The sequence below is a fragment of the Neoarius graeffei genome, chromosome 2 (assembly GCF_027579695.1).
Source record: "Neoarius graeffei isolate fNeoGra1 chromosome 2, fNeoGra1.pri, whole genome shotgun sequence".
Classification (NCBI taxonomy): Eukaryota; Metazoa; Chordata; class Actinopteri; order Siluriformes; family Ariidae; genus Neoarius; species Neoarius graeffei.
The window spans coordinates 59,899,169-59,925,184 of record NC_083570.1 but is presented as its reverse complement, the minus strand read 5'-3'; the positions used below and the strand labels follow the sequence as shown (position 1 = coordinate 59,925,184).

Genomic DNA, 26,016 nt, shown 5'->3' with positions numbered 1-26,016 from the left:
TAGGCTAAAATAACACACTCTCTCTCTCTCTCTCTCTCTCTCTCTCTCTCTCTCTCTCTCTGCTACTGAATACTTGCTGTTTTTTTTTGTTTGTTTGTCTTTGGTTATAGTAGCTATTGTTTTAAGTTATAGCAGACTTGCTTTTTTTGGTAGGAGTAGTTATAGATTCATATGTATGTATAGGGCACCAACAATAGTTCAGGCCTCACCACCCTAAGTTCAGCCCTGGTTTTCAGTATTGTTCTTGGTTCTGTCCCACTTTCATTTGGATGCAAACTTGACTTGGCCTCAGCATCACTTATGACCCAGTCTTGACTCAATCTCAGCTAGTCCTCATCTTGGACTTGTCTTAGACTTGACAATGGCAGTCTTGACTACAGCACTACAGTGAGCAAAGGGAAGATAAAATCCAGGTGCTGGATGAGAACCAGACCCCTCCAGGTTTCACACAAATACCCCAAAGCCAATTTCCTGTTGTGGAGGTAAAACCTTGATAGTAAATCCCTGGTGTCTCAGAGGAAGGTTCATCATGGGCATAGAGGCTTTGCACCATCACATGACCCCATAGCGACTGTAACTATGCTACCATGACAGGGGGCACGCTTCAATGCTTCATTCAGCTGAGTTAGTTGTTATTGATCAGTATGGGAAGGTTTTGCTGCATTTTTGGATTTACAAATTGTTTTGAACAAAACAAAGACAAAAGCTTCTTTAATTTCTCATCTCATCTCATTATCTCTAGCCGCTTTATCCTTCTACAGGGTCGCAGGCAAGCTGGAGCCTATCCCAGCTGACTACGGGCGAAAGGCGGGGTACACCCTGGACAAGTCGCCAGGTCATCACAGGGCTGACACATGGACACAGACAACCATTCACACTCACATTCACACCTACGGTCAATTTAGAGTTACCAGTTAACCTAACCTGCATGTCTTTGGACTGTGGGGGAAACCGGAGCACCCGGAGGAAACCCACGCGGACACGGGGAGAACATGCAAACTCCACACAGAAAGCTTCTTTAATTTACCAAAAGTAATTCATCATCAGGGGAAAAATAGAGAAATTTCTAAATGTAGAAGGGAAAAATAGGGGGAAAACATTCAGCAGGACTTTGTGTGGAACGGAGAGGTCAGAAACCCTATGGTATGCTTTCTTCATTTCCACAAAGGTAAGAATTAAAAAAAAAAATTCACAACTGCAGCAAGGTGTTCATTTATATAGCGATGTGAACATGAGCCTCAAGACAGTGGCTCAGCAGAGCCTAACCTTCACTGGGACTTAAAATGTGCATTTACATTCAGGGATCCTTTAGAGTGTGTTGTGTGCATGCTTGGCACCCAGTCGTTATGGGAAACACCTGATGCTGATTTGAGCGCAATCAGCACGTGCAAATAAGGACACAGAGTCATTGAGAAATATTATCATCATCACTGTCATGTTTGTTTCTAACCATGTTTATGACTCTGCTTTTGGTTTCATTTGTGTTTTGTTTTTGTAAATATCACACCTGTTAATAAACACTCTTCCTGCACTTCGACCCATCTATCGCTGCATACCTGACAGAATACTTCACAAAGTCTGTGTGAAAACAGCATGCTGATTGCGTTCAAATCAGCATCAGGTTTTTCCCATAATGGCTGGGTCTCAAGCGTGCATACAACGCACTCCAAAGGATCCCTGAATGTAAATGCACTTCTTAAGTCTCGGTGAAGGTTAGGCGAGGTCAAGCTGCAGTGTTGAGGCTCATGTTCACGTCACTGTATAAGAATGAGTGTTGCACTGCAATTATGAAATTAATTTTTTATTCTTACTTTCATAGAAATTAAATGAGCATACCATAGGGTTTTTGACCTCTCCATTCAACACAGAGTCCCGGCAAATGTTTTTTCCCCCCATTTTCCCTGCTACGTTCAGAATTTTCTCTATTTTTTTCCCCCTGATGACAAATTACTTTTGGAAAATTAAAAAATTTGATGTCTTTGTCTCATTCAAAATGATTTGCATGTTGAAAAATGCAGCAAAACCTTCCCATACTGATCAATAGCAACTAACTCGGCTGAATGAAGCACTACAAGCGTGCCCCCTGTCATGGCAGTGTTGTTACCATTGCTATGGGGTCACATGACAGTGCAAAGCCTCTATAGTCAAAGGAATGGATGTAGAGGTCCAAGCTGACAATGAAGGCCTCCTTTTGTTAATTGCCCCATTCTTAGTGATTTTACCACTAATTAGTGCACAACTTCTGTTTGTGCAATCCTAGAACTCTGTAGTCTATTATGTAATCACTCAGCACTTGCATTTCGACTGTATTACAGAGCCTCTAGTGTATGGAAGAGTGGAAACAAGGGAGTGGATGGCAAAGAAGTTGTACTCTGAGCATGTGCTTATTACACCACTTGTATGAGGCTCACATGGCCTATAGTATATTCTGTAGAATTTACCAATATTTAATCAATGTATGTCTACCATGAAATCTATTGTAACTATGCATGATGAATATATCTTTGATATATCTTTGAATATATCTTTGCAACAGAGTCTGTGAATAGGAGGTGTAGCTTCCTGAAATCTGTACAAAAGTTTGTTTTCCACTGAAACTTTGCAATAAACTTGTGTCCTGTTCTTTATGATTTTACAACTGTATCAGAGAAATGTAACCTAATCCAGTTGCATATTCACATAGAAAAAGTATGGCTTAAAACAAAAGTGATGGTCTTGAGCTGGGGTTTACTGCCTGGTGGTTCCTGTGTCATTATATTTTAAAATGATGCATTTAGCTCAAGAAAAGTATGAAGAACTGGTTATAACAAGACACGCACCTACCTCAGCACAACTGGTTCTAGTAAAACTGCTTGATAGGCCTTGGGAAAAGTTTGTTATAAACATTGTCAGATCATTTGATGCAGCTACATGGAACTGCTGTTATGCTATAACATTAGTAAACACACTGTAAAACATTTCAAATTGGTTTAACTTGGAAATGCAAGTTCACCTGCTGCCTTGAAAATGCAAGTTAACTCAATTTGATGATTATCTTTGTTTCAACTTAGGCTACATCCACACGACAACGGCAACGAGATTTTTTTTTTTTAAATATCGCGTCCACATGGGCAACGGATCAGTAAAATATCAGGTTCATATGGCAACGCAACGCTTGCTGAAAACGATGCAATACATATGCCACACCTCTACATGCACTGTAAGACGGTCCCATCGGAGACACCAGAATGATAGAAGTAGACGCATGCGCATAACTGCGCATGCGCATAGTGACTATCCCTGTCACTGTCACACGCACACACTTTCTCACTTTCTTTAAATCACGTGCTCATTTTTTGAATGGAGACGCGGAAAGAGGAATGAACGGGGGTAGGTGGAAGCCGGTACGCCAACATTCTGATATCCTCCAGAATTCTTTAATGGTCCGGAATAAATTGAATGCTACACGTTGATGGATTACTTTGTTCTTCTACGTCCTTTTTGAGGAATGTATTGTCGGACTTAAACCAACATCTGAAGAGGTGAAATTGCTCCTTTTTTTTCCCTATTTTTGCTGGAGGGATTGACTCTGCCCTAAGGGCTATTCTCTCACTCTCTCTCTCTCTCTCTCACTTTGCACCATTACACAATAAATATTCACAGTGAAAATATTTTGTAAGCGCGTTTCATGAACCAAGTTATAGGATTTGTTGACAACTCGCATCAAGTTCATTACACTTCTACCCAGCGTGAAGCACATGTGGTTGTGACGTCATCGTAAACAAATCCGTTCTACTCATCCAGACGACTTCGCAACTGCTCCGTTGCCAGATTTTTTCCACTCTGGAACCCGTTCTCAAAAGATTTCGTTTTGGGGCACCCAAAACGCCGGTGCCGTGTGGACGCCAGGCCGAAACGATAAACAATTTTATCAGATTCACCTGAATCCGTTGCCGTGTGGACAGGGTCTTAGAAAAAGTCTCAATTAGTCAAGACAACTAAGTAATTCAAGTCTAACCTTTGAAAACTTGCACAGATTAGTTCAAATTAAATCACTTTTCAGAGCTCACTGAGTTAAAGAGAAAAAGTAAATGGACATAATTAAACAAGGCTGAAATGTTTTACAGTGCAACTAAAACAAATGGCCAGAAATGGCTTTGGTATTGCAGGCCATTGCTGATGTAATTGACACTTCCCTTGTTACACTTTCCTTGTCTTTAGTTGAGAAGGAAATTGGATTCAGAAGGGTTTATCCCAGTGCACAAACCAGTTTCTGTAAATTGACTGCTTAGTTAAATCACTAACCTTGTGATGGGAGAAAGTGGAGCAACTTACAGTATATCTTGGTGACTTCACCAGTGAAGCTCAGACAAGTGCAAAGTAGACTGCCAGCCATTGTAAGTTCGCTCCCAACTCTTGCACAACGAGGTTCAAAAAAGGCTGAAGGAGATGTCGCTCTAGACCACCTATTTGTTGGAAAGAATTTATCTCTAAATAAGAATATCAAGGAGAAAAAAAAACAACAAGCATACAGAGTACTGTTAACAGTTATTGATGAATATACTCTTGCATGGTAATTGTGTTGCTGGATTGAAGAGAAAGAAACATGTCCAGCAGTGATATGCTGTGAGTAATAGTTATTTTGATAGCACAAAGATGAGGTTTTGCGAGTATGGTAAAACCGAGGATTACGGTGATGCTATATTTACTCTGAAGCTTTGATGTTTTTTTTTTTTTAATAGTCCTTGAAAAAAGGGAGGGGGTGTTGTAATATGCGTTATGCTTTATATCTTCATCCACTAGGTGGCGAAAAGCTAGAAAAAGAAAAGAGACATAACAGATGTTCCTAATAGAGAGGAAGAAGAGGCACAGTAAAGAAAGAGTTTGGGTGCAGCAGACCTATTCCTGCATTTTCTTTTATTCTGAAAATAATACATGCAAACATTACAAATATATTTATTAAATATGGTCATAATACCATAACTGAGTAATGTAAAATGGTTTTAAGGTTTAACCTCCTTAAAATGGTTTTAAGGAGGTTAAACATTAAAAACATTTCATATCATATCACCCTCGTATGACAGGGACATGTAGGAAATACATGTCATGTTGACACATCTTAAATTTGTGAAGAATACGTACAGAAGAGTCATACGCCACAGGCTTGCTCATTGGGGATAGATTAGGGATAAAATTAGCTCATGTTTTAAGTCATTCAAATTCTGTAAAGCTGCTTTGCGACAATGTTTATTGTTAAAAGCGCTATACAAATAATCTTGATTTGATTTGATTTGATAACACAACCTTAAGTAAACAAAAAATCTTTGTCCTTTGAATCAGATGTTATGTTAATCTGACATAAAAATTGACAAAACGTGAGAGTTGATGCCTTATAAACCTTGTACCTTGTCTTATATAATAATAATAATAATAATAATAATTTATTGTTATTATTATTATTATTATTATTATTATTATTATTATTCAGTAACAATATACTTAGTTACATACATTATATAACTACTGTATAAATTAATGCTACAATATTTAAATGAGACTCTACAGTCAAAAATGTCTTATCAGATTAAAAAAAAAAAGCCTTCCATTATATGACCAACATCACCAATAATTAATGTGTAGTGCTGATTTGCCAAAAAGTTGCCTGTATCATCATCTTGTTTGACCTTACTTTGTTCTCCTCAGGTGTTGTAAGACAGGTGAAGCCCCTGATTGGCCCTTTGAGCACAGTTCTGAAGCTAGCCATGAATTACGTCACAAATGGAGTCATCTCTCATCGGAACATCATCAATGTTCACATCTATGTCTCTGAATTCTGGTTTTAAATAGACCTAGCTATCATTTAGATGTCTATTTTCGAGCCTTAACTATGCACTCTAAAGTTGTCAAAATGCTTGCATGCCACAAGATAATACAGAGTATAATAATAATAATAAAAGTTAAACTTTTATTTTGATAATATAGTTTAGACTGTCTATAAACCGTCATGAAGCAGTGTAAAGTATCTATATTGTAACAGCATGTCATAAACAGTATCAATAGAGTCCATACGGCCTGGATCTGAAATTGTGCGAGAACGAGAGATGAGTTGCTAATCAATAGATGAGCTAAACATCAACAGCCATTTACTGAATTATCCAGATAAAATAAAAGCAAAAGACAAAATGTGAGACTCTATAGAGTATTTATAGATTATCTACTAAATATTAAAAACCATAAATGCCTGACTTATTGTTGAGAATTTGTTGATGGCCTCATTCTTCACAATTAATCTGCAAAACAGTCATTTGTCACAGATTTGCATAAATTAGCCTTTCTCGGTCTGGAAATGGTCACTACTTATTTTTATAAAAGGAATGAATTTGCCCTGTTGCTATTGTATGATTTTTTTTTCATGTTTCTTATGTTTAATTAATTATCATTCATTCATTCTTCAGGAGCCACTTTTATCCCAGTCAAGGTCAAAGTAGATCCAGAGCCTATCCCAGGAAGACAGTGCAAGGCAGCACATTGAATCAGACACCAGTCCATCAAAGGGCACTATGCACAAATATTCACAAATTCATTCACACTGAGGGGCAATTTGCCATAGCTAATTCACTTATTGCCAGAGAAACCAGAGGGTATGTACACTGACATGGGGAGAAGATGTGAAACTTTGTACAGATATTAACTAGGGCTCAGGATCAAATGGTCATCCTACAATTATTATTATTATTATTATTATTATTATTATATTAATAATGCATGCATGTTTTTTCTGCATCAGTTTTGGGGAATTAGACTGAGACACTGGGAGTTAATGTAAGCTTGTTTTTCAGGCAGGTGGACTCATGATGCTATTGTATGAACAAATGGTTGACTGTTCATTCACTAATTGTACACTTCTGTATACAACTATTCAATTCATTATGAATGTATCATTAAAACAAATGTTATTTCAAGCTGTTTTCCTAAAATATACGTAAGCTAAGTAGTCTATAACATACTCAAACCCAAAAGTGCCCACATACTATTAGTTTTCCTGGTAAAAATGAGTAATTCAATTATTACAGAGGCTTACAATTTGACCATAATTTAGTTGGGTTGTTTCAAATCATTACTAAATCAAACTTTCCATGTAACTTGGCTTGGGTGCCTGCACAAATAAAAGGCCTCTGTTTTTTCTCATTGGTCAATTTAAGACATGCATAAATGCCAGAAATGTCCGCAAGTTCCACAATCCTGTTGTTCACAAACTGACTGCAATCATGATATGCAATGCAAACTCATATTATGAAGTTCAGTTCTGCACTGGAAAATGCATATAGTACAGAAGGCTCAGAAAGCTTATGTGTGACCACATCCCTGCCAGCGGGGGCCACTGAACCGAGACTGTCTTTTCTCAATGTCAGGGGACATGAGGCAAGCAGCTATAGCTCATTTGAGCAGATGGAGGGACTAGTCTGACCCATGGCTGGTTAATCATCACTGTGGTTGGGACAAAAACATTGCTGACCAGCACTTCAATGAGGAAGCATAATGTCCTCGACATTCAGTACCTCATACTGCAGGGTTTACTCATCCTCGGAGAGTAAGCATTCCAGAAAGTGCAATTTTCTCATAAACCTTGGCTGCCAAATAAGGATACATCTTTGCATGTGGTTTAACTTAAATGTTACACATTTAAGTTAAAATGACAAATTCACTTAGTGGGGTGGTGGGTGGTTTTGCCAAACAAATATAATAAATGACAAAGTAGGTAGTTTTGACTGAATACACTTAGTCATTGTCCAGTAGCTACTACATTATCTCATTATCCAAATCTATTTAAGTGGCTCCGTTTCTTTTGTAAGAAGTGTCAGGACACTGAACCCAAAAATTCATATGTCTTCAGCCATCAGAAACAAAACACTATCCACCCTGCAAGAAAAAAAGAGAGCATGTGTAGAGTAGAGCAGAGCCAAATTTTCCTTCATTTTGCTATGTGTAGCATAGCTGGGAGCTGCCACAGGAGCAATCAAAGTATCACTGAATTATTGCAAGACAGTAAACCTATTGGAAGTGTGTGTGTGTGTGTGTGTGTGTGTGTGTGTGTGTGTGTGTTGGTAGATTGTGTTGTGGCCAGGTGGTGGTCTGGGCATGCCTATATAGGCGTATCTGTGTGTTTGAGTATTTGGGACTTACTACAGTAGTGGTCAGAGCACAGGAGGAAAGAGGGTTTTTTTGGCTGTGGAGAGAGGTGAAAAAAGAAAGATGGAGAGGAGAGTGAAAAGAGAAAGAGGGGGGAAAGAGGGATGAGGGGGAGTGAAGTCCAGTCTTTCCAGGGTTGATTGGGAGAAGGCCCAGTTCTGGGCAAGCAGACTATATAGGGTCATCCCAGTCACTCACTCACTCATACACACACACGCACACACACACACACACACACACACACACACACACACACACACACTCCTTACCCTGTGCTTTTTTCCTGGCCAGAGCCCCTGTCCTCCACCGCAACACATGTTTTAAGATATAAGTGAGTTCTTTTAATAAAAATGTGAGGGTATTTCTCCTCTGGTTTTTCTAACCATTGTTTCTCATTATGCTGAACACAAAAATGCTGCTTTGAAGAGAATGCTTCAGAAGCATGCAGCCCTGTTGCTTATTTCTTTCCTCCAAACATTGTCACATCCTTCAAGCATTAACACACTTTATTAAACTTTTTTGCAACTTTTTTTGTTTTATTAATTATTTTGTCTTTAAATTTAGATGCAATTTGCATTTGCTTTTACATGAATATATGAGGAATGAGTATGTGGAGGATGATTTTATCCAAAACAGCTAACAAGGGCCAGGATTTGCAGCATGTAATAATTGAACCAGTTCCTTATTTTATACTACAGGACAAATCCACTGCACTGAGCATATATCATTATCTTCTTCCATAAAAATTCCATCTGTGAATAGCCTTTCCTGAATCAGAGGTTTCTCACTAATTGGCTCAACGTTTCTGAAAATTTTTAATCTTCATCTGTTTATAATTCTCAAGATCACAGTGTCAGATTTATATTCCTGTCCTCTGCCAAAATGGTATGCTGATGTAAATTATGTAGTCCATGCCTGAAAAATTAGACAATCCAGTGATTAAATATGCTATTAAAATGGTATGTACAGACGACAATCAGAATGTACAGTGGTGCTTGAAAGTTTGTGAACCCTTTAGACTTTTCTATATTTCTGTTTAAATATGAACTAAAACATCAGATTTTCACACAAGTCCTAAAAGTAGATAAAGAGAACCCAGTTAAACAAAGGAGACAAAAATATTATACTTGGTCATTTATTTATTGAGGAAAATGTACCAATATTACATATCTGTGAGTAGCAAAAGTATGTGAACCTCTAGGATTAGCAATGAATTTGAAGGTGAAATTAGAGTCAGGTGTTTTCAATCAATGGGATGACAATCAGGTGTGAGTGGGCACCCTGTTTTATTTAAAGAACAGGGATCTATCAAAGTCTGATCTTCACAACGCATGTTTGTGGAAGTGTACCATGGCACGAACAAAGGAGATTTCTGAGGACCTCAGAAAAAGCGTTGTTGATGCTCATCAGGCTGGAAAAGGTTATAAAACCATCTCTAAAGAATTTGGACTCCACCAATCCATAGTCAGGCAGATTGTGTACAAATGGAGGAAATTCAAGACCATTGTTACCCTCCCCAGGAGTGGTGGACCAACAAACATCACTCTAAGAGCAAGGCATGTAATAGTCGATGAGGTCACAAAGGACCCCAGGATAACTTCTAAGCAACTGAAGGCCTCTCTCACATTGGCTAATGTTAATGCTCATGAGTCCACCATCAGGAGAACACTGAACAACAGTGGTGTGCATGGCAGGGTTGCAAGGAGAAAGCCACTGCTCTCCAAAAAGAACATTGCTGCTCATCTGCAGTTTGCTAAAGATCACATGGACAAGCCACAAGGCTATTGGAAAAATGTTTTGTGGATGGATGAGACCAAAAATAGAACTGTTTGATTTAAATGAGAAGCATTATGTTTGGAGAAAGGAAAACACTACATTCCAGCATAAGAACCTTATCCCATCTGTGAAACATGGTGGTGGTAGTATCATTTGCTTGGGCCTGTTTTGCTGCAATTGGGCCAGGATGGCTTGCCATCATTGATAGAACAATGAATTCTGAATTATACCAGTGAATTCTAAAGGAAAATGTCAGGAACTGAATGTCCATGAACTGAATCTCAAGAGAAGGTGGGTCATGCAGCAAGACAACGAACCTAAGCACACAAGTCATTCTACCAAAGGATGGTTAAAGAATAAAGTTAATGTTCTGGAATGGCCAAGTCAAAGTCCTGACCTTAATCCAATCGAAATCTTGTGGAAGGACCTGAAGTGAGCAGTTCATGTGAGGAAACCCACCAACATCCCAGAGTTGAAGCTGTTCTGTACGGAGGAATGGGCTAAAATTCCTCCAAGCTGGTGTGCAGGACTGATCAACAGTTACTGGAAACTTTTAGTTGCAGTTATTGCTGCACAAGGGGGTCACACCAGATACTGAAAGCAAAGGTTCACATACTTTTGCCACTCACAGATATGTAATATTGGATCATTTTCCTCAATAAATAAATGACCAAGTATAATATTTTTGTCTTATTTGTTTAACTGGGTTCTCTTTATCTACTTTTAGGACTTGTGTGAAAATATGATGATGTTTTAGGTCATATTTATGCAGAAATATAGAAAATTCTGAACAGTTTACAAACTTTCAAGCACCATTGTATGATGATTATTTTGAATAGCCAGCATTGTTTTCTCTTTTTGATTCATGCCAGCACTTCCTTTTTCATATTGTTTAAAATAACATAACTATAGGATCATTTATAATTAGAAATCTCAAAGTAATTTTATTTACATACATACACAGGAAAAATGACTGAGCAATTTTTCCATAGTTAAAAGTATTTTCCTCAAAAATAGTTAATTTTGCTCTATTTTGAGTTTAGAGAGTAAAATTTGGAGTTGGTGCGGGAGCAAAATTACAGAGTAATTGTGTAACAGAGTCATAGAGTTGGTTGTGGCTCTGAACTGAGTAAAATAGTACAAGAGTTCATTTCAAGACACACTAAATAGAGTCAAATACCACCACAAAGAGTAAAATATTAACACTGAATTGAGGCAAATTGACTCTGGAAAAACAGCTCTATCAAAAGCGTAACTTTTACTCTTTTTAGCGAGGGACCAAATGTTATCTGGCATAGAGTAAAATTTTCTTCAATTTGAGTACATTTTACTCAGGCAAATTTCCTGTGTACACACAATATCACATTAAAAGTTTGGATGAGTGATAATTATATAGCAGTCCAACAGGTGGCAGACACACACAACACTAGGTCTCCCTTTGGCATCACTTACGACATTACACACACTTCCAGTTATGTGATCAGTGTGAGATTCACAGAGGTTTCTAAGATTTAAAGTGAGAATATTAACCGAGGTTCTAACTTAACCGAAAAGCAATGTGCTCAAATAAAAATGCATGAGTTTACATAACTTACAGCTCCAAGTCTAACCAACTCCAACCAGTTCAAGCCATTTTCATGACAGCAATCTATGCCAGAGTACACACTAGATCCATCAAGAATGGTGGCATGGTTTACTGGGATATAGTCCACGCTCATGAAAATTCATGATTTAAACAAGTGGCTTTCGACTGATGTTCTTGCAGCTGCTGAATTGAAAAAGCTAGACTGGTACCCCATAATTTCACCGGATACATTTTGATGCCCTGAGGTGGTCCTTACACAGTTGTAAGTGTATATAAATTAAGTTTGAGTTTGTCAAGATGTTGACAAGATGATGGCAGGTTAAATATGACCAAGATGTACAGATCAAGATGTGCAGTTGGTATGATGAACAAGAAAAAAAAAATCATATGAAATAAGTTTTGAAATGTAGGGTGAAAGTGACACAAAAAGACTTGGCAACTACATACACAGAGTGATAAATTGTAAACAGGTATTTGTTAAAGGAGAAAATATCATCAGTATATGGTCATGATAATATGATTGGACATGGTGAAAAATAAGACGGCTCGAAGGATTTCAGCGGTGAGATGGTGATCCACCCATTGGTCATGTTCCCTCTCTGCTATACTGACATAACCAAACCTTTTGACCCTACATTTTTAATTTTCCTTGTCGGAAAAGAACACTCAGCCATGTCATAGTGTTGTTTTGTCTGAGGTGGTAAATACACACCCAATTATTTTCCCATGAGTAGTGTGTCATAAGTCTCAAATTATTGGACCTCTATTCTCTGGTTATTAAGCAATGAGGGGTCTAGACACAATGACAAACAATAAAACTATGTAGCATGTACAATTTTTAATTATCATTCTATGTGAATATTTAACATACAGTGTGTCTTGACATTTGATCAGTTGCGAGATTATTTTCAAGGTTACAGTCATCTTAAAGTATTTGTGCTACTTCTGTAAATTATTGTGGGTTTTTTTGGTTTCTGCTGTTGTTGTTTTTAGCATATTTGATTTAATCATTCTTTTAAAATGCACTGGTTTCAGTTTTTTTTTTTAGCTTCTACTGCTGGGTCTGTTAACACTATTAGTTTAGGTAGATTTGCCTGCTCTTTACAGTATAGCTTGCTGTGTAGTGAGTACTACTGCATATGAAAATATGCCCTTTGCTCCTATTTAGGGAAGATTGTTGGTTGCTTCTTCTATTCAGCTTACCGCAGAGGCTACACCACCAGTACATTAAGGAAGCCATACCACTAGACTGTACTAAGAAGGTCACAATGCTAGCTCAGTGACTTCTAAAGAAAAGATACTGGCGGCATCTCTTTTGGATCCTCTGGTGAACTTTGATGGCCCACCAGCACCAGTATCTTTCTGAAATCTTGTCATGTAATATATACACTGCAACCGTGCTATATCAAACTCTTTTACTACGAACTTTCGCATGCAATGAACTAAGTTTGTGTCCCCCGCCTTTAGTGACAATGAGTCAGAGTTTTCAAAAAAACAAAAAACAACAACAAAAAAAAAAATCACTGTGTCACATCCATGCGTGTTGGCGCTATATAGCCTGCATGCTCTGAGCGCCATTAGGACTAATTACAGTACTATGCACCTGTTCTGGATTAGCGCTCAATCACAGTGTGCGCTTATAAGGACTCTACAAACACACAGACTTGGGACTGTACTTGTCTCATGTTACCAAGCCTTGTATCTGTGTATGGCCTTTCTGGTTTTGACTTTGTTTTGTGCATTTGGACTCTGCCTTTTGTCTTTGCCACCACCATTCTGTTTGAGCCTCGCTTGACTATTGCCCATTTCATGACCCTGCCTTTGTCTTACAACCCCAATTCCAAAAAAGTTGGGATGCTGTGTAAAACATAAATAAAAACAGAATGTGAAGACTTGCAAATCATGGAAACCCTATATTTCATTGAAAATAGTACAAAGACGACATCAAATTTTGAAACTGAGAAATTTTATTGTTCTTTGAAAAATGTGTTCCTTTTGAATTTGATGCCAGCAACACATTTCAGAAAAGTTGTGACGGAGCAACAAAAGACTGAAAAAGTTGTGTAATGCAAAAAAACCCCTAATTTGTTTAATTGGCAATAGGTCAGTAACATGATTGGGTACAGAAAGAGCCTCCCAGAGAGGCAGGGTCTCTCAGAAGTAAAGATGGAGAGGAATTCATCACACCCTGAAAGACTGCGTGGAAAAATTGTGCAACAATTTAAGATCATTCCTCAATGTAAAATTGCAAAGAATTTGGAGATCACATCATCTATGGTACATAATATCATTAAAAGTTTCAGAGAATCTGGCGAAATCTCTGTACGCAAGGGACAAGGACAAAAACCAACATTGGATGACCATGATCTTTGGGCCCTAAGGAGACACTGCATTAAAAACAGATACAATTCTTTCATAGAAATCACTGCATGGGCTCAGGAACACTTCTGAAAACCATCGTCTATGAACACAGTTCATCACTGCATCCATAAATGCAAGTTAAAACCAAATATAAACAATATCCAGAAACACCGCTGCTTTCTCTAGACTCAAGCTCATTTACGATGGACTGAGGTGAAGTGGAAAACTGTCCCATGATCGGATGAATCAAAATTTGAAATTATTTTTGGAAATTATAGACACTGCAGCCTCTGGGCAAAAGAGGGGAGGAACCATCCAGCTTGTTATCAGTGCACAGTTCAAAACCCAGCATCTGTGATGGTATGGTATGGGGGGGGGGGGGGGGGGGGGCATTAGTGCACATTTCATGGGTAATTTGCACATCTGGGAAGGCTCCATTAATGCTGAATGATATTGGTTTTGGAACAACATGCTGCCATCCAGATGACATCTTTTTCAGGGAAGGCCTTGTTTATTTCAACAAGACAATGACAAATCACATTCTACACATACTACAACTGCATGGCTCCATAATAAGAGAGTCTGGGTGCTAAACTAGCCTGCTGCAGTCCAGACCTGTCTCCCATTTACAACATTTGGTGCATTATGAAATGTAAAATATGACAAATGAGACCCCAAACTGTTGAGCAACTGAAATTGTATATCTGGAAAGAACAGGACATTTCTCTGTCAAAACTACAGTCTCCTCAGTTCCCAAACATTTACAAAGTGTTGTTAAAAGTAGAGGTGATGCAGCACAGTGGTAAACATGCCCCAGCCCCAATTTTTTTGAAACATGTTGCTGACATCAAATTCAAAATGATCATAGATTTTCAGAAAACAATACAATTTCTCAGTTTCAACATTTGATATGTTGTCTTTGTACTATTTTCAATGAAATATAGGGTTTCCATGATTTTCAAATCTTCACATTCTGTTTTTATTTATGTTTTACAAGAGCAACTTTTTTGGAATTGGGGTTGTATGTCTTTGAACTGTTTGCCTGCCTGTTTGTAAATAAACACTCTTCCTGCAATTACATCCATCATTGGCCTGCTTACATGACACACTGAGGCTACATCCACACGACAACGGCAACGAGATGTTATTTAAAAATATATCGCGTCCAAATGGGCAACGATCAGTAAAATATCAAGTCCATATGGCAACGCAACGCTTGCTGAAAACGATGCAATACACATGCCACACCTCTAGGGGCGCTGTAAGACGGTCCCTTCGGAGACACCAGAACAATAGAAGAAGTAAGGACGTATGCGCATAAACTATTATGCGCAAGACTTCATATTAGCCACAAAGTCAGGAAAATCTGTTCGTAAAATTACATTATAATGACCAAATACAATGAAAAGTATTTTTCCAGTCTCACCTGTGAAAGGTAATCCCATGTGATCTCGTTTGGACAGCAAACCTGTTGGTACAGTTAAACGCAGCTAATCTTTATTCTCCGCTTTGACCTATCCAATATGGCGGCGAGGATGACGTATGATTCTACGCGGAAGGCGGCGTCTTTAATGGTCCGGAATAAATTGAATGCTACACATTGATGGATTAATTTGTTGTTTCTCACCTGTGAAAGGTAATCCCATGTGATCTCGTTTGAATGGTAAACCTGTTGGTACAGTTAAACGCAGCACATGAATCTTTATTCTCCGCTTTGACCTATCCAATATGGCGGCGAGGATGACGTATGATTCTACGCGGAAGGCGGCGTCTTTAATGGTCTGGGATAAATTTAATGCTACATGTTGATGGATTAATTTGCTCTTCTACGCCCTTTTTGAGGAATGTATTGTAGGACTTAAACCAATATCTGAAGAGGTGAGATCGCTCCTTTTTTTCCCTATTTTTGCTGGTGGGATTGACTCTGCCCTAAGGGCAGAGTCTCTCTCTCTCTCTCTCTCTCTCACTTTGCACCATTACACAATAAATATTCACAGTGAAAATATTTTGTAAGCGCGTTTCATGAACCAAGTTATAGGATTTGTTGACAACTCGCATCGAGTTCGTTACACTTCTACCCGGCGTGAAGCACTCACAGTCATGTGGTTGTGACGTCATCGTAAACAAATCCATTCTACTCATCCAGACGACTTCACAACGGCAACGTTGCCAGATCTTTCCACTCTGGAACCCGTTCTCAAAAAGATTGCGTTTTGGGCACCCAAAACGCCGGTGCCATGTGGACGCCAGACCTAAAGCAATAAGCAATAAGCAATTGTATCGGAGTCACCTGAATCCGTTGCCGTGTGGACAGGGCCTGAGCCATGCATTCCTCTTCCCCCCCCAGAGACAAATAATAAGTAATCAAGTCCGCAGTCAAGTTAACAATACATGTTTATGCCATAAAACAAAGGCTTAACTAGCCTATCTTAGGTGTCGATCACAAACAATTATTGAGAACAGTGATCAAAGAATCGATAAAAGGATGAAATGACTGCTGATACCGCTAAACTTAACACCTAGTTAAAGCATACCAGCAGCATTTTTATACTCCCTGCCGAGCCCCACGATGTGACATAAATGACATCAGTGATTTGCAACACATGCATGAACTGAATGATGAAGATTTAGAAAACATTTAGAACCAGTTGGTGGACATTCATAACGATACACTGGTAACCGCTGTCATTACAGACAAAGAAATTATTGCCTTCATTAATGATCCTTTAACTCAGTCAATGAACTGCAATAGTGACTCAAAAGGAGAAATTCATGATAAGGGGAATGTGCCTAAAATTTCACATATACCGTGATTTTTCGGTGTGACAAATGGGTCCATTTCAGTATTATGAACTTTTCAGCATAACAAATGATTTGGACATCCTCCAAGGAGTTCATTATAGTGGGGTTGCAGTGTAGTTCATAGATACTATATGGTGTGATTGTGTGAATTTTGAGTGGTTTTAATTAAAGCAATTTACAGGATAATACACTGATGCTTATAATGCCTGTGAAATAAACACAGATAAAATAAATACTTAAAAAAACAAATAAAATAAATGACAGTAGGTCCTACCTGATTGTCAGGTGGCAGGTGCAGATGCAGGTAAACAATGGCTTTATTTTACAAATGTGTATGATAATCCAAAACGCGAGACAAGAGTGTGGCCAAAAACCAGGCAATGGTCAGGCAATGAACAAACAATGTGAACTAGACTAGACAAGGACAGAAATGAGAAAACCAGAATAGGATCAGAAAACCAATGACAATCAAAAGGCTCAGTATAGACTGGTAAAAAAAAAATACAGAGCATATATTTTGCAATAAATGGTGTGTGTGGCTTGAATGAGTGATTGATTTCAGGTGTGGGTGACCAGTAAGCTAGTGAGCGTGACAGTCTCTGTGGTTGTTGGGTGTTGTAGTCCTTGGTGGCCATGTTTGTGGGTTGCATTGTTTTCTGGGTATTCTGGGTACCTTGTTTTCGGCAATGATATTTCATCATTTTCGTTCCTTTTTTTAAAATTTTTTATTTGCCGCCAGTTGCTTTACAGTGAGGCAGTATGAGTATTCAGATTATGTAGGTGTCAGTAGTTCCATTGCAATATCACTGCAGGATCATTTACATCACTGCCAGCAGACATAATGTCATGAACAGACACAAAACATCAAAGCAACGTTATGCAAGAATTGGTATTTTTTGTTCCTGGGTTTTCCCTACAGTTGCAAAGTGTAACTCTCACTTTTACACCACTGTTTTAAATACAAATCATGCTTTGAGCTCCCCTCATGGACAGCTGTCCATGGACATTTGTTTACAAGCTGAAGGATATAGAACTAGCAGAAGAAAAAAAAAACATGTCAGCTGACTAGGAAGTGTAATATTACAGGCTTTTACACACATATGACTGCAAAGTTTTATTTATTGTGTCATCGGAGATGAATGTTAACATAACAAAAAGAATTTTAAAAAAATGATAGAAAGTTTTAGTTTTGCTGAAATACCATGCTTGCATTTTCAGGCCAGATACATTGTCAGTAAACCCGCTGAAGCTCAGCAGACTACAAACATGGACCCTCCGAACTACAATTCCCATAACACACAGTGCCCTCTGTCTCCCGCCTACTGAATCACAGCTGGCTTTCATTTCCTTAATCACCTGTCCCTCCATATAAGCTCACCTCTCAAACACACCTTTGTGAAGTCAGGATGATGTTTCATCAATGATGTGCTCTGGGGCATGCTGGGTAAATACAGGTGCTGGTCATATAATTAGAATATCATGAAAAAGTTTATTTATTTCAGTAATTTCATTCAAAAAGTGAAACTTGTATATTATATTCATTCATTACACACTGACTGATATATTTCAAATGTTTATTTCTTTTAATTTTGATGATTATAACTGACAACTAATGAAAATCCCAAATTCAGTATCTCAGAAAATTAGAATATTACTTAAGACCAATACAAAAAAAAGGATTTTTAGAAATGTTGGCCAACTGAAAAGTATGAACATGAAAAGTATGAGCATGTACAGCACTCAATACAACCCCGATTCCAAAAAAGTTGGGACAAAGTACAAATTGTAAATAAAAATGGAATGCAATAATTTACAAATCTCAAAAACTGATATTGTATTCACAATAGAACATAGACAACATATCAAATGTCGAAAGTGAGACATTTTGAAATTTCATGCCAAATATTGGCTCATTTGAAATTTCATGACAGCAACACATCTCAAAAAAGTTGGGACAGGGGCAATAAGAGGCTGGAAAAGTTAAAGGTACAAAAAAGAAACAGCTGGAGGACCAAATTGCAACTGATTAGGTCAATTGGCAATAGGTCATTAACATGACTGGGTATAAAAAGAGCATCTTGGAGTGGCAGCGGCTCTCAGAAGTAAAGATGGGAAGAGGATCACCAATCCTCCTAATTCTGCACTGACAAATAGTGGAGCAATATCAGAAAGGAGTTCGACAGTGTAAAATTGCAAAGAGTTTGAACATATTATCATCTACAGTGCATAATATCATCAAAAGATTCAGAGAATCTGGAAGAATCTCTGTGCGTAAGGGTCAAGGCCAGAAAACCATACTGGGTGCCCGTGATCTTCGGGCCCTTAGATGGCACTGCATCACATACAGGCATGCTTCTGTATTGGAAATCACAAAATGGGCTCAGGAATATTTCCAGAGAACATTATCTGTGAACACAATTCACCGTGCCATCCGCTGTTGCCAGCTAAAACTCTATAGCTCAAAGAAGAAGCTGTATCTAAACATGATCCAGAAGCGCAGACGTCTTCTTTGGGCCAAGGCTCATTTAAAATGGACTGTGGCAAAGTGGAAAACTGTTCTGTGGTCAGACGAATCAAAATTTGAAGTTCTTTATAGAAATCAGGGACGCTGTGTCATTCGGACTAAAGAGGAGAAGGACGACCCAAGTTGTTATCAGCGCTCAATTCAGAAGCCTGCATCTCTGATGGTATGGGGTTGCATTAGTGCGTGTGGCATGGGCAGCTTACACATCTGGAAAGACGCCATCAATGCTGAAAGGTATATCCAGGTTCTAGAGCAACATATGCTCCCATCCAGACGACGTCTCTTTCAGGGAAGACCTTGCATTTTCCAACATGACAATGCCAAACCACATACTGCATCAATTACAGCATCATGGCTGCGTAGAAGAAGGGAATTTTGAAACTTCCACATCATTGCATTCCGTTTTTATTTACAATTTGTACTTTGTCCCAACTTTTTTGGAATCGGGGTTGTACTTAGTTGGGCTCCTTTTGCCTGAATTGCTGCAGCAATACGGCGTGGCATGGAGTCGATCAGTCTGTGGCACTGCTCAGGTGTTATGAGAGCCCAGGTTGCTCTGATGGTGGCCTTCAGCTCTTCTGCATTGTTGGGTCTGGCGTATCGCATCTTCCTCTTCACAATACCCCATAGATTTTCTATGGGGTTAAGGTCAGGCGAGTTTGCTGGCCAATTAAGAACAGGGATACCATGGTCCTTACACCAGGTACTGGTAGCTTTGGCACTGTATGCAGGTGCCAACTCCTGTTGGAAAATGAAATCTGCATCTCCATAAAGTTGGTCAGCAGCAGGAAGCATGAAATGCTCTAAAACTTCCTGGTAGATGGCTGCATTGACCTTGGACCTCAGAAAACACAGTGGATCAACACCAGTAGATGACATGGCACCCCAAACCATCACTGACTATGGAAACTTTACACTGGACCTCAAGCAACATGGATTCTGTGCTGCTCCTCTCTTCCTCCAGACTCTGGGACCTTGATTTCCAAAGGAAATACAAAATTTACTTTCATCAGAGAACATAACTTTGGACCACTCAGCAGCAGTCCAGTCCTTTATGTCTTTAGCCCAGGCGAGACGCTTCTGACGCTGTCTCTTGTTCAAGAGTGGCTTGACACAAGGAATGAGACAGCTGAAACCCATGTCTTGCATACGTCTGTGCGTGGTGGTTCTTGAAGCACTGACTCCAGCTGCAGTCCACTCTTTGTGAATCTCCCCCACTTTTTTGAATGGGTTTTGTTTCACAATCCTCTCCAGGGTGCGGTTATCCCTATTGCTTGTACACTTTTTTTCTACCACATCTTTTCCTTCCCTTCGCCTCTCTATTAATGTGCTTGGACACAGAGCTCTGTGAACAGCCAGCCTCTTTAGCAATGACCTTTTTGTGTCTTGCCCTCCTTGTGCAAGGTGTCAGTGGTCGTCTTTTGGACAACTGTCAAGTCAGCAGTCTTCCCCATGATTGTGTAGCCTACAGAACTAGACTGAGAGACCATTTAAAGGCCTTTGCAGGTGTTTTGAGTTAATTAGCTGATTAGAGTGTGGCACCAGGTGTCTTCAATATTGAACCTTTTCACAATATTCTAATTTTCTGAGATACTGAATTTGGGGTTTTCATTAGTTGTCAGTTATAATCATCAAAATTAAAAGAAATAAACACTTGAAATATATCAGTCTGTGTGGAATGAATGTATACTGGTACATTATACAAGTTTCCCTTTTTGAATGGAGTTACTGAAATCAACTTTTTCATGATATTCTAATTATATGACCAGCACCTGTATGTCATTGCGTACATAGATGACATTATAATCTACTCCTCCGATGTCCGTCTTCACCAGGAACACATCAGAGCAGTCCTCAGGTGACTACTGGAAAACCAGCTCTATGTGAAGGCTGAGAAGTGTGAGTTCCACCAAAGCAGGATCTCCTTCCTGGGCTACATCATCAGCGCTAGTGGAGTTAGTATGGATTCATCCAAGGTCTCAGCTATAACATCCTGGCCAACACCCAGATCTATCAAAGATCTTCAACGTTTCCTAGGCTTTGCAAATTTCTACTGCTGGTTCATCCAAAACTTCAGCACTCTGGCAGGCCCTCTAACCACGCTACTGAAGAAAGGTCCCAAGAGCCGATGTTGGAACCCAGCGGCAGAAGCAGCCTTCAACTGACTTAAGCAAGCCTTCATGTCAGCCCCTATACTCCAGCATCCTGACCCTGCAAAACTATTCATCATAGAGGTGGATGTGTCTGCCACTGAAGTAGGGGCCATCTTGTCCCAACGTTTCGGGGAGAAACAGAAGCTACACCCCATAGCCTTCTTTTCAAAGAAACTAACTTCAGCAGAGAAAAATTATGTAGGAAATAGAGAACTGCTTGCTATTAAATTAGCTCTTGAAGAGTGCCGGCACTGGTTAGAGGGAGCCACTCACCCCTTTATCATCCTTACTGATCATAAAAATCTTGAGTACCTCAGAAAGGCCAAAAGATTGAACCCATGTCAGGCCAGGTGGGCTCTATTCTTCACTTGCTTTGACTTCACTATCTCGTTCCGTCCAGGGTCCAAAAGTGTCAAGGCAGATGCTTTATCCAGGGCATTCAGGCCATCCCACCATGAAACCGGTTCACATCCCATTGTCCCACCACATTTCGTGCAGTCCATCACCTGGGAACTGGACAAGGAAATCAACAAATCACAGCCCCAAACCCTGCCGGTCAACCTCCCACCTGGTCTTCTTTATGTGCTAAAGTGTCTCTGCAGTAAACTCATCACCTGGGCACACACATCTCCCACCACAGAACATCCGAACAGCTAGCATGCACACCAGATGCTATGGAACAGGTACTGGTGGGAGAACATGTTATCAGAAATCAACCAGTTCGTCACCTCCTGCTCAGAATGCGCTCAAGCAAAGGTCCTGTGCTGGCAACACACCAACCCAAGAACACCCCTCACTCAACCTTGAAGGAGATCCCATCTACCAGGTCAACAAAATCCTCAATTCAAGATGTAGAGGAGGCCAAGTCGAGTACCTGGTAGACTGGAAGGGTTACAGGCCAGAGGAACAAAGCTGGGTCAAATCCAAAGACATCCTTGATCCCCTTCTGAAGCAAGAGTTCCATGCCCAGTTTCCTAGCAAACCAGCACCCAGAGGTAGGGGTTGTTTCAGAAGGATTGTAGCTCCCGGAGGTAGCTCCTTGGGGGGGCTTTGTCAGTAAACCTGCTGAAGCTCAGCAGACTACAAATATGGACCCTCCGAACTACAATTCCCATAACACAGCGCCTTCTGTCTCCCGCCTACTGAATCACAACTGGCTTTCATTTCCTTAATCACCTGTCCCTCTATATGGTATAAGCTCACCTCTCAAACACACCTTTGCGAAGTATCATTCTACGACCTGCTCATACCAAGACTTGTGTCTTTCTGCCTGCCTACTTCATTTCTGACCCTCGCTATTTTCTTCTCGTTTCTTGCTCTTTGTCTTTCCAACATTATGTTGTTCGCCGATCACCTGATCCTTGCTAGTTTTCTGACACTGATTCCCATCTCTCAATTTGGCTTCAATTTTGACATTTATTGTATTTTATAAATGTCAAGTTTATTTTTATAGCGCTTTTAACAGTAGACATTATTGCAAAGCAGCTTTACAGAAATTTAAAGACTTTAAACATGTGCTAATTTTATCCCTAATCTATCCCCAATGAGCAAGCCTATGGTGACAGTGGCAAGGAAAAACTCCATCAGACGACATGAGAAAGAAACCTTGAGAGGAACCAGACTCAAAAGGAAACCTATCCTCATTTGGGTGATAACAGACAATGTGATTATAAACTAGAAAAGAACTCGGAGAGTGCAGACCTCCGCCAAGAATCCTTTAAAAAAAATCCGGGATCCAGAAGGTGATCCGGATCACCGCCAAAATTTAATGGATTGTTACTTGTGCCCAGTCACACCTCTGGAAAAAAAATTCAGAGCAATCTGTTCATAACTTTTTCCGTAATGTTGCTAACAGACAAACCAACAAACAAACCAACGCTACCGAAAACATAACCTCCTTGGCGGAGGTAATAAATTGCTTCTATAATAGTGTCCTTTATGGTCACAAAGTATAACTGTGAAACCAGGAAATTCATTATAGTTTTAACATGAAGTCTGTTTTGTTGAAGTTATAAACTGTTCATTGATGGAAACTTGAGTGCAAAACTGTTCATGACAACTTCAATCCTAAAGTTAGCAAGTTAACTGTAGTCCTCAGCCATAAAAGCATTACTGTAAGTGTCCAGATCCATCTTCCAAGTGCAACTTTCAACTGTCCATATGGGGCCATCCTCCACAGGAGTGATGTGATGAGACCCAGCCAGACATAGGGTATCAGGATGGATCAGGCAGGTCCGAGGAGCAGAAGAGGTCAACATTTGGGCTCAGGATCAATATGTAACTCAGAGGGACAGATGGGGGGGGCAGGTTGTTAGGTATGCCCAATGTCACCTGATGAGTAAGAACAGTATACATTTTGCGCTGAGTGCAAGCAGGGACTCCGGCAAAACTAACTATGACAGCATAACTAAAAGGGGAGAGCCAGAAGGTAACACAGGCATGAGGGCACCTTGGGACATAAAGCAGCCAGCCACTACATCATTAACAAACCCGAGTGACTGAGTGGGGGGCTGACAGCATCCATACATCCCAGTTTACCAAAACACTCTATGCCTGAGGACCCTCCAGATCTACTCCTTTACAGAATAAAACTATTAACAAAAGGCTTGACTAAACAGATATGTTTTCAGCCTAGACTTAAACACTGAGACTGTGTCTGAGTCCCAGACACTACTTGGAAGGCTATTCCATTAATGGTGGGGCTTTGTAAGAAAAGGCTCTGCCTCCTGAAGTAGCCTACAAATGTAAACAAAATTAGAATTTGATGCCTGCAACACACTCAAAAAAAGTTGAGATAGAGGCAAAATAAGACTGAAAAGTTTATAGGCTATTCAAGTAACATCATTTTGGAAGATTCCACAATAAGCAGGTTATTTCGTAACATGATTGGGTATAAAAGGAGCATGCACCAAAGGCTCAGTCTTTGCAAGCAAGGATGGATCCTGGCTCACCCCTTTGTGCCTATATTTGTGAGAGAATTGTTAGTCAATTCAAAAAGAACATTTCTCAATGAAAGATATTAAGTCTTTCAAAATCTACAGTACATAATATTGTGAAAAGATTCAGAGAATTCAGAAACATCTCAGTGTGTAAAGGGCAAGGTCAGAAACCACTGCTGAATGTGTGCGTGACCTTTGAGCTCTCAGGCGGCACTGCCTGAGAAACTGTCATTCTAATATGACAAATATAGCCACACAGGCTCAGGAGTATGTACTTTGGAAAACTGTCACTTAACACAGTCTGCTACTGCATCCAGAAATGCAACCTGAAACTGTATTATGCAAGGAGGAAGCCATTCATCATTTCTATGCAGAAACAATGCCAAATTCCCTGGACCCAAACTCATCTCAGATGAATCAAAAGGCAGTGGAAACGTGTTGTGGTCAGATGAGTCCACATTTCAGCTTGTTTTTGGGAAAGCTGGACGTCAAGTTCTCAGTGCCAAAGGTGAATGCAACCATCCAGTTTGTTATCAGAGAAAGGTGCAAGAGCCAGCATCTGTGATGGTATGGGGGTGCATCAGTGCCCATGGCATGGGTGAGTTGCAAGTGTGTGAAGGTACCATTGATATATTGGAGCACAGACTGGGATTTTAGAGAGACAAATTCATCAAGGCAATGTCTGTTCCTGGGAAATCCATGCTTATTTTAATTTTATTAGCTTTGCCATAGCAGGGGAAACCGGAGCACACAGGGGAAACCCATGCAGACACGGGGAGAACATGCAAAATCCACACAGAAAGGCCCTTGTTGGCTGCTGGGCTCAAACCCAGAACCTTCTTGCTGTGAGGCGACAGGAAGGGGGTTAACTTGGTGGCTGAGTGCCGGAGGGAGTTCTGCACATACTCTGCCCATGGAAAGATTTGTGGACTGGAGGAGTTGGTGGATCTGGTGAGTGCTGCAGTGTCTGGTGGCTGAGGGGTGTGTGTGTGTGTGTGTGTGTGTGTGTGTGTGTGTGTGTGTGTGTGTGTGTGTGTGTGTGTGTGAGCCCAACTGATGTTTGTCATGGAGGTGAGTGGCCACATACTTTTTTCCTTGTTGGGCAGGACATGAGAATTCTCACTTCCAGGGTGTTCTCGATTTCTCAATGTCCCAATTTGTTTCTCTTACAAAGTATGACTGTGGTAGAATGCACTCATCAGAGGTATCCTTGGGAGGGGCTGGGTATAGTTGTGAGAGAAAGTCTGCTTTGATGTTCTTTGAACCAGACTGATATGAGATGATGAAAGCAAATGTGGCGATGAACAGAGCCCAGTGTGCCAGGTATGCATTTAATCTTTGGCTGTCTTGATATATTCAAGGTTTGTATAGTCTGTGAAGATGCTAAATGGGTGAACTGCTCCTTCCAACCATTGTCACCATTCTTTGAGCACCAGTTTGATGTGAGAAGGTCCTAGTTGCTTATATCATTGTTGTGTTCTGATGGGGACAGCTTCTGGGAAAAGAAGGCCACTGGATGGAACATTTTCTCAAACTGCTGTAAGAGGACAGCCCCACCCCCATCCCAGAGGCATCTACTACCACGATGAAAACCTTTTGAGGAATCGGGATGAAACTGAGCTGGCAAAAGTTTACAAGCAAAAGATCTCACACTCCTATTGATTGATTGATTGATTGATTGATTGATTGCTGCCCTGTCACTCCAAA

At 39.9% G+C, this 26,016-nt stretch overlaps 1 protein-coding gene across 4 annotated transcripts in view; it reads left to right on the top strand.

The window, feature by feature from the left end:
* Positions 1 to 6,941, top strand: part of fbln1 (fibulin 1) — a 60,557-nt gene extending 53,616 nt beyond the window's left edge. For 3 of the 4 annotated variants that reach the window (XM_060914573.1, XM_060914576.1, XM_060914572.1), the window contains one exon: positions 5,683 to 6,941. In XM_060914573.1, the coding sequence (XP_060770556.1) occupies positions 5,683 to 5,822 (140 nt within the window). In that variant the 3' untranslated portion in view covers positions 5,823 to 6,941. Of the gene's footprint in view, positions 1 to 2,315; positions 2,505 to 5,682 lie in introns of those variants that run through there. The other variant, XM_060914575.1, reaches the window with a different exon arrangement.
* The last annotated feature ends 19,075 nt before the right edge of the window (positions 6,942 to 26,016 follow it).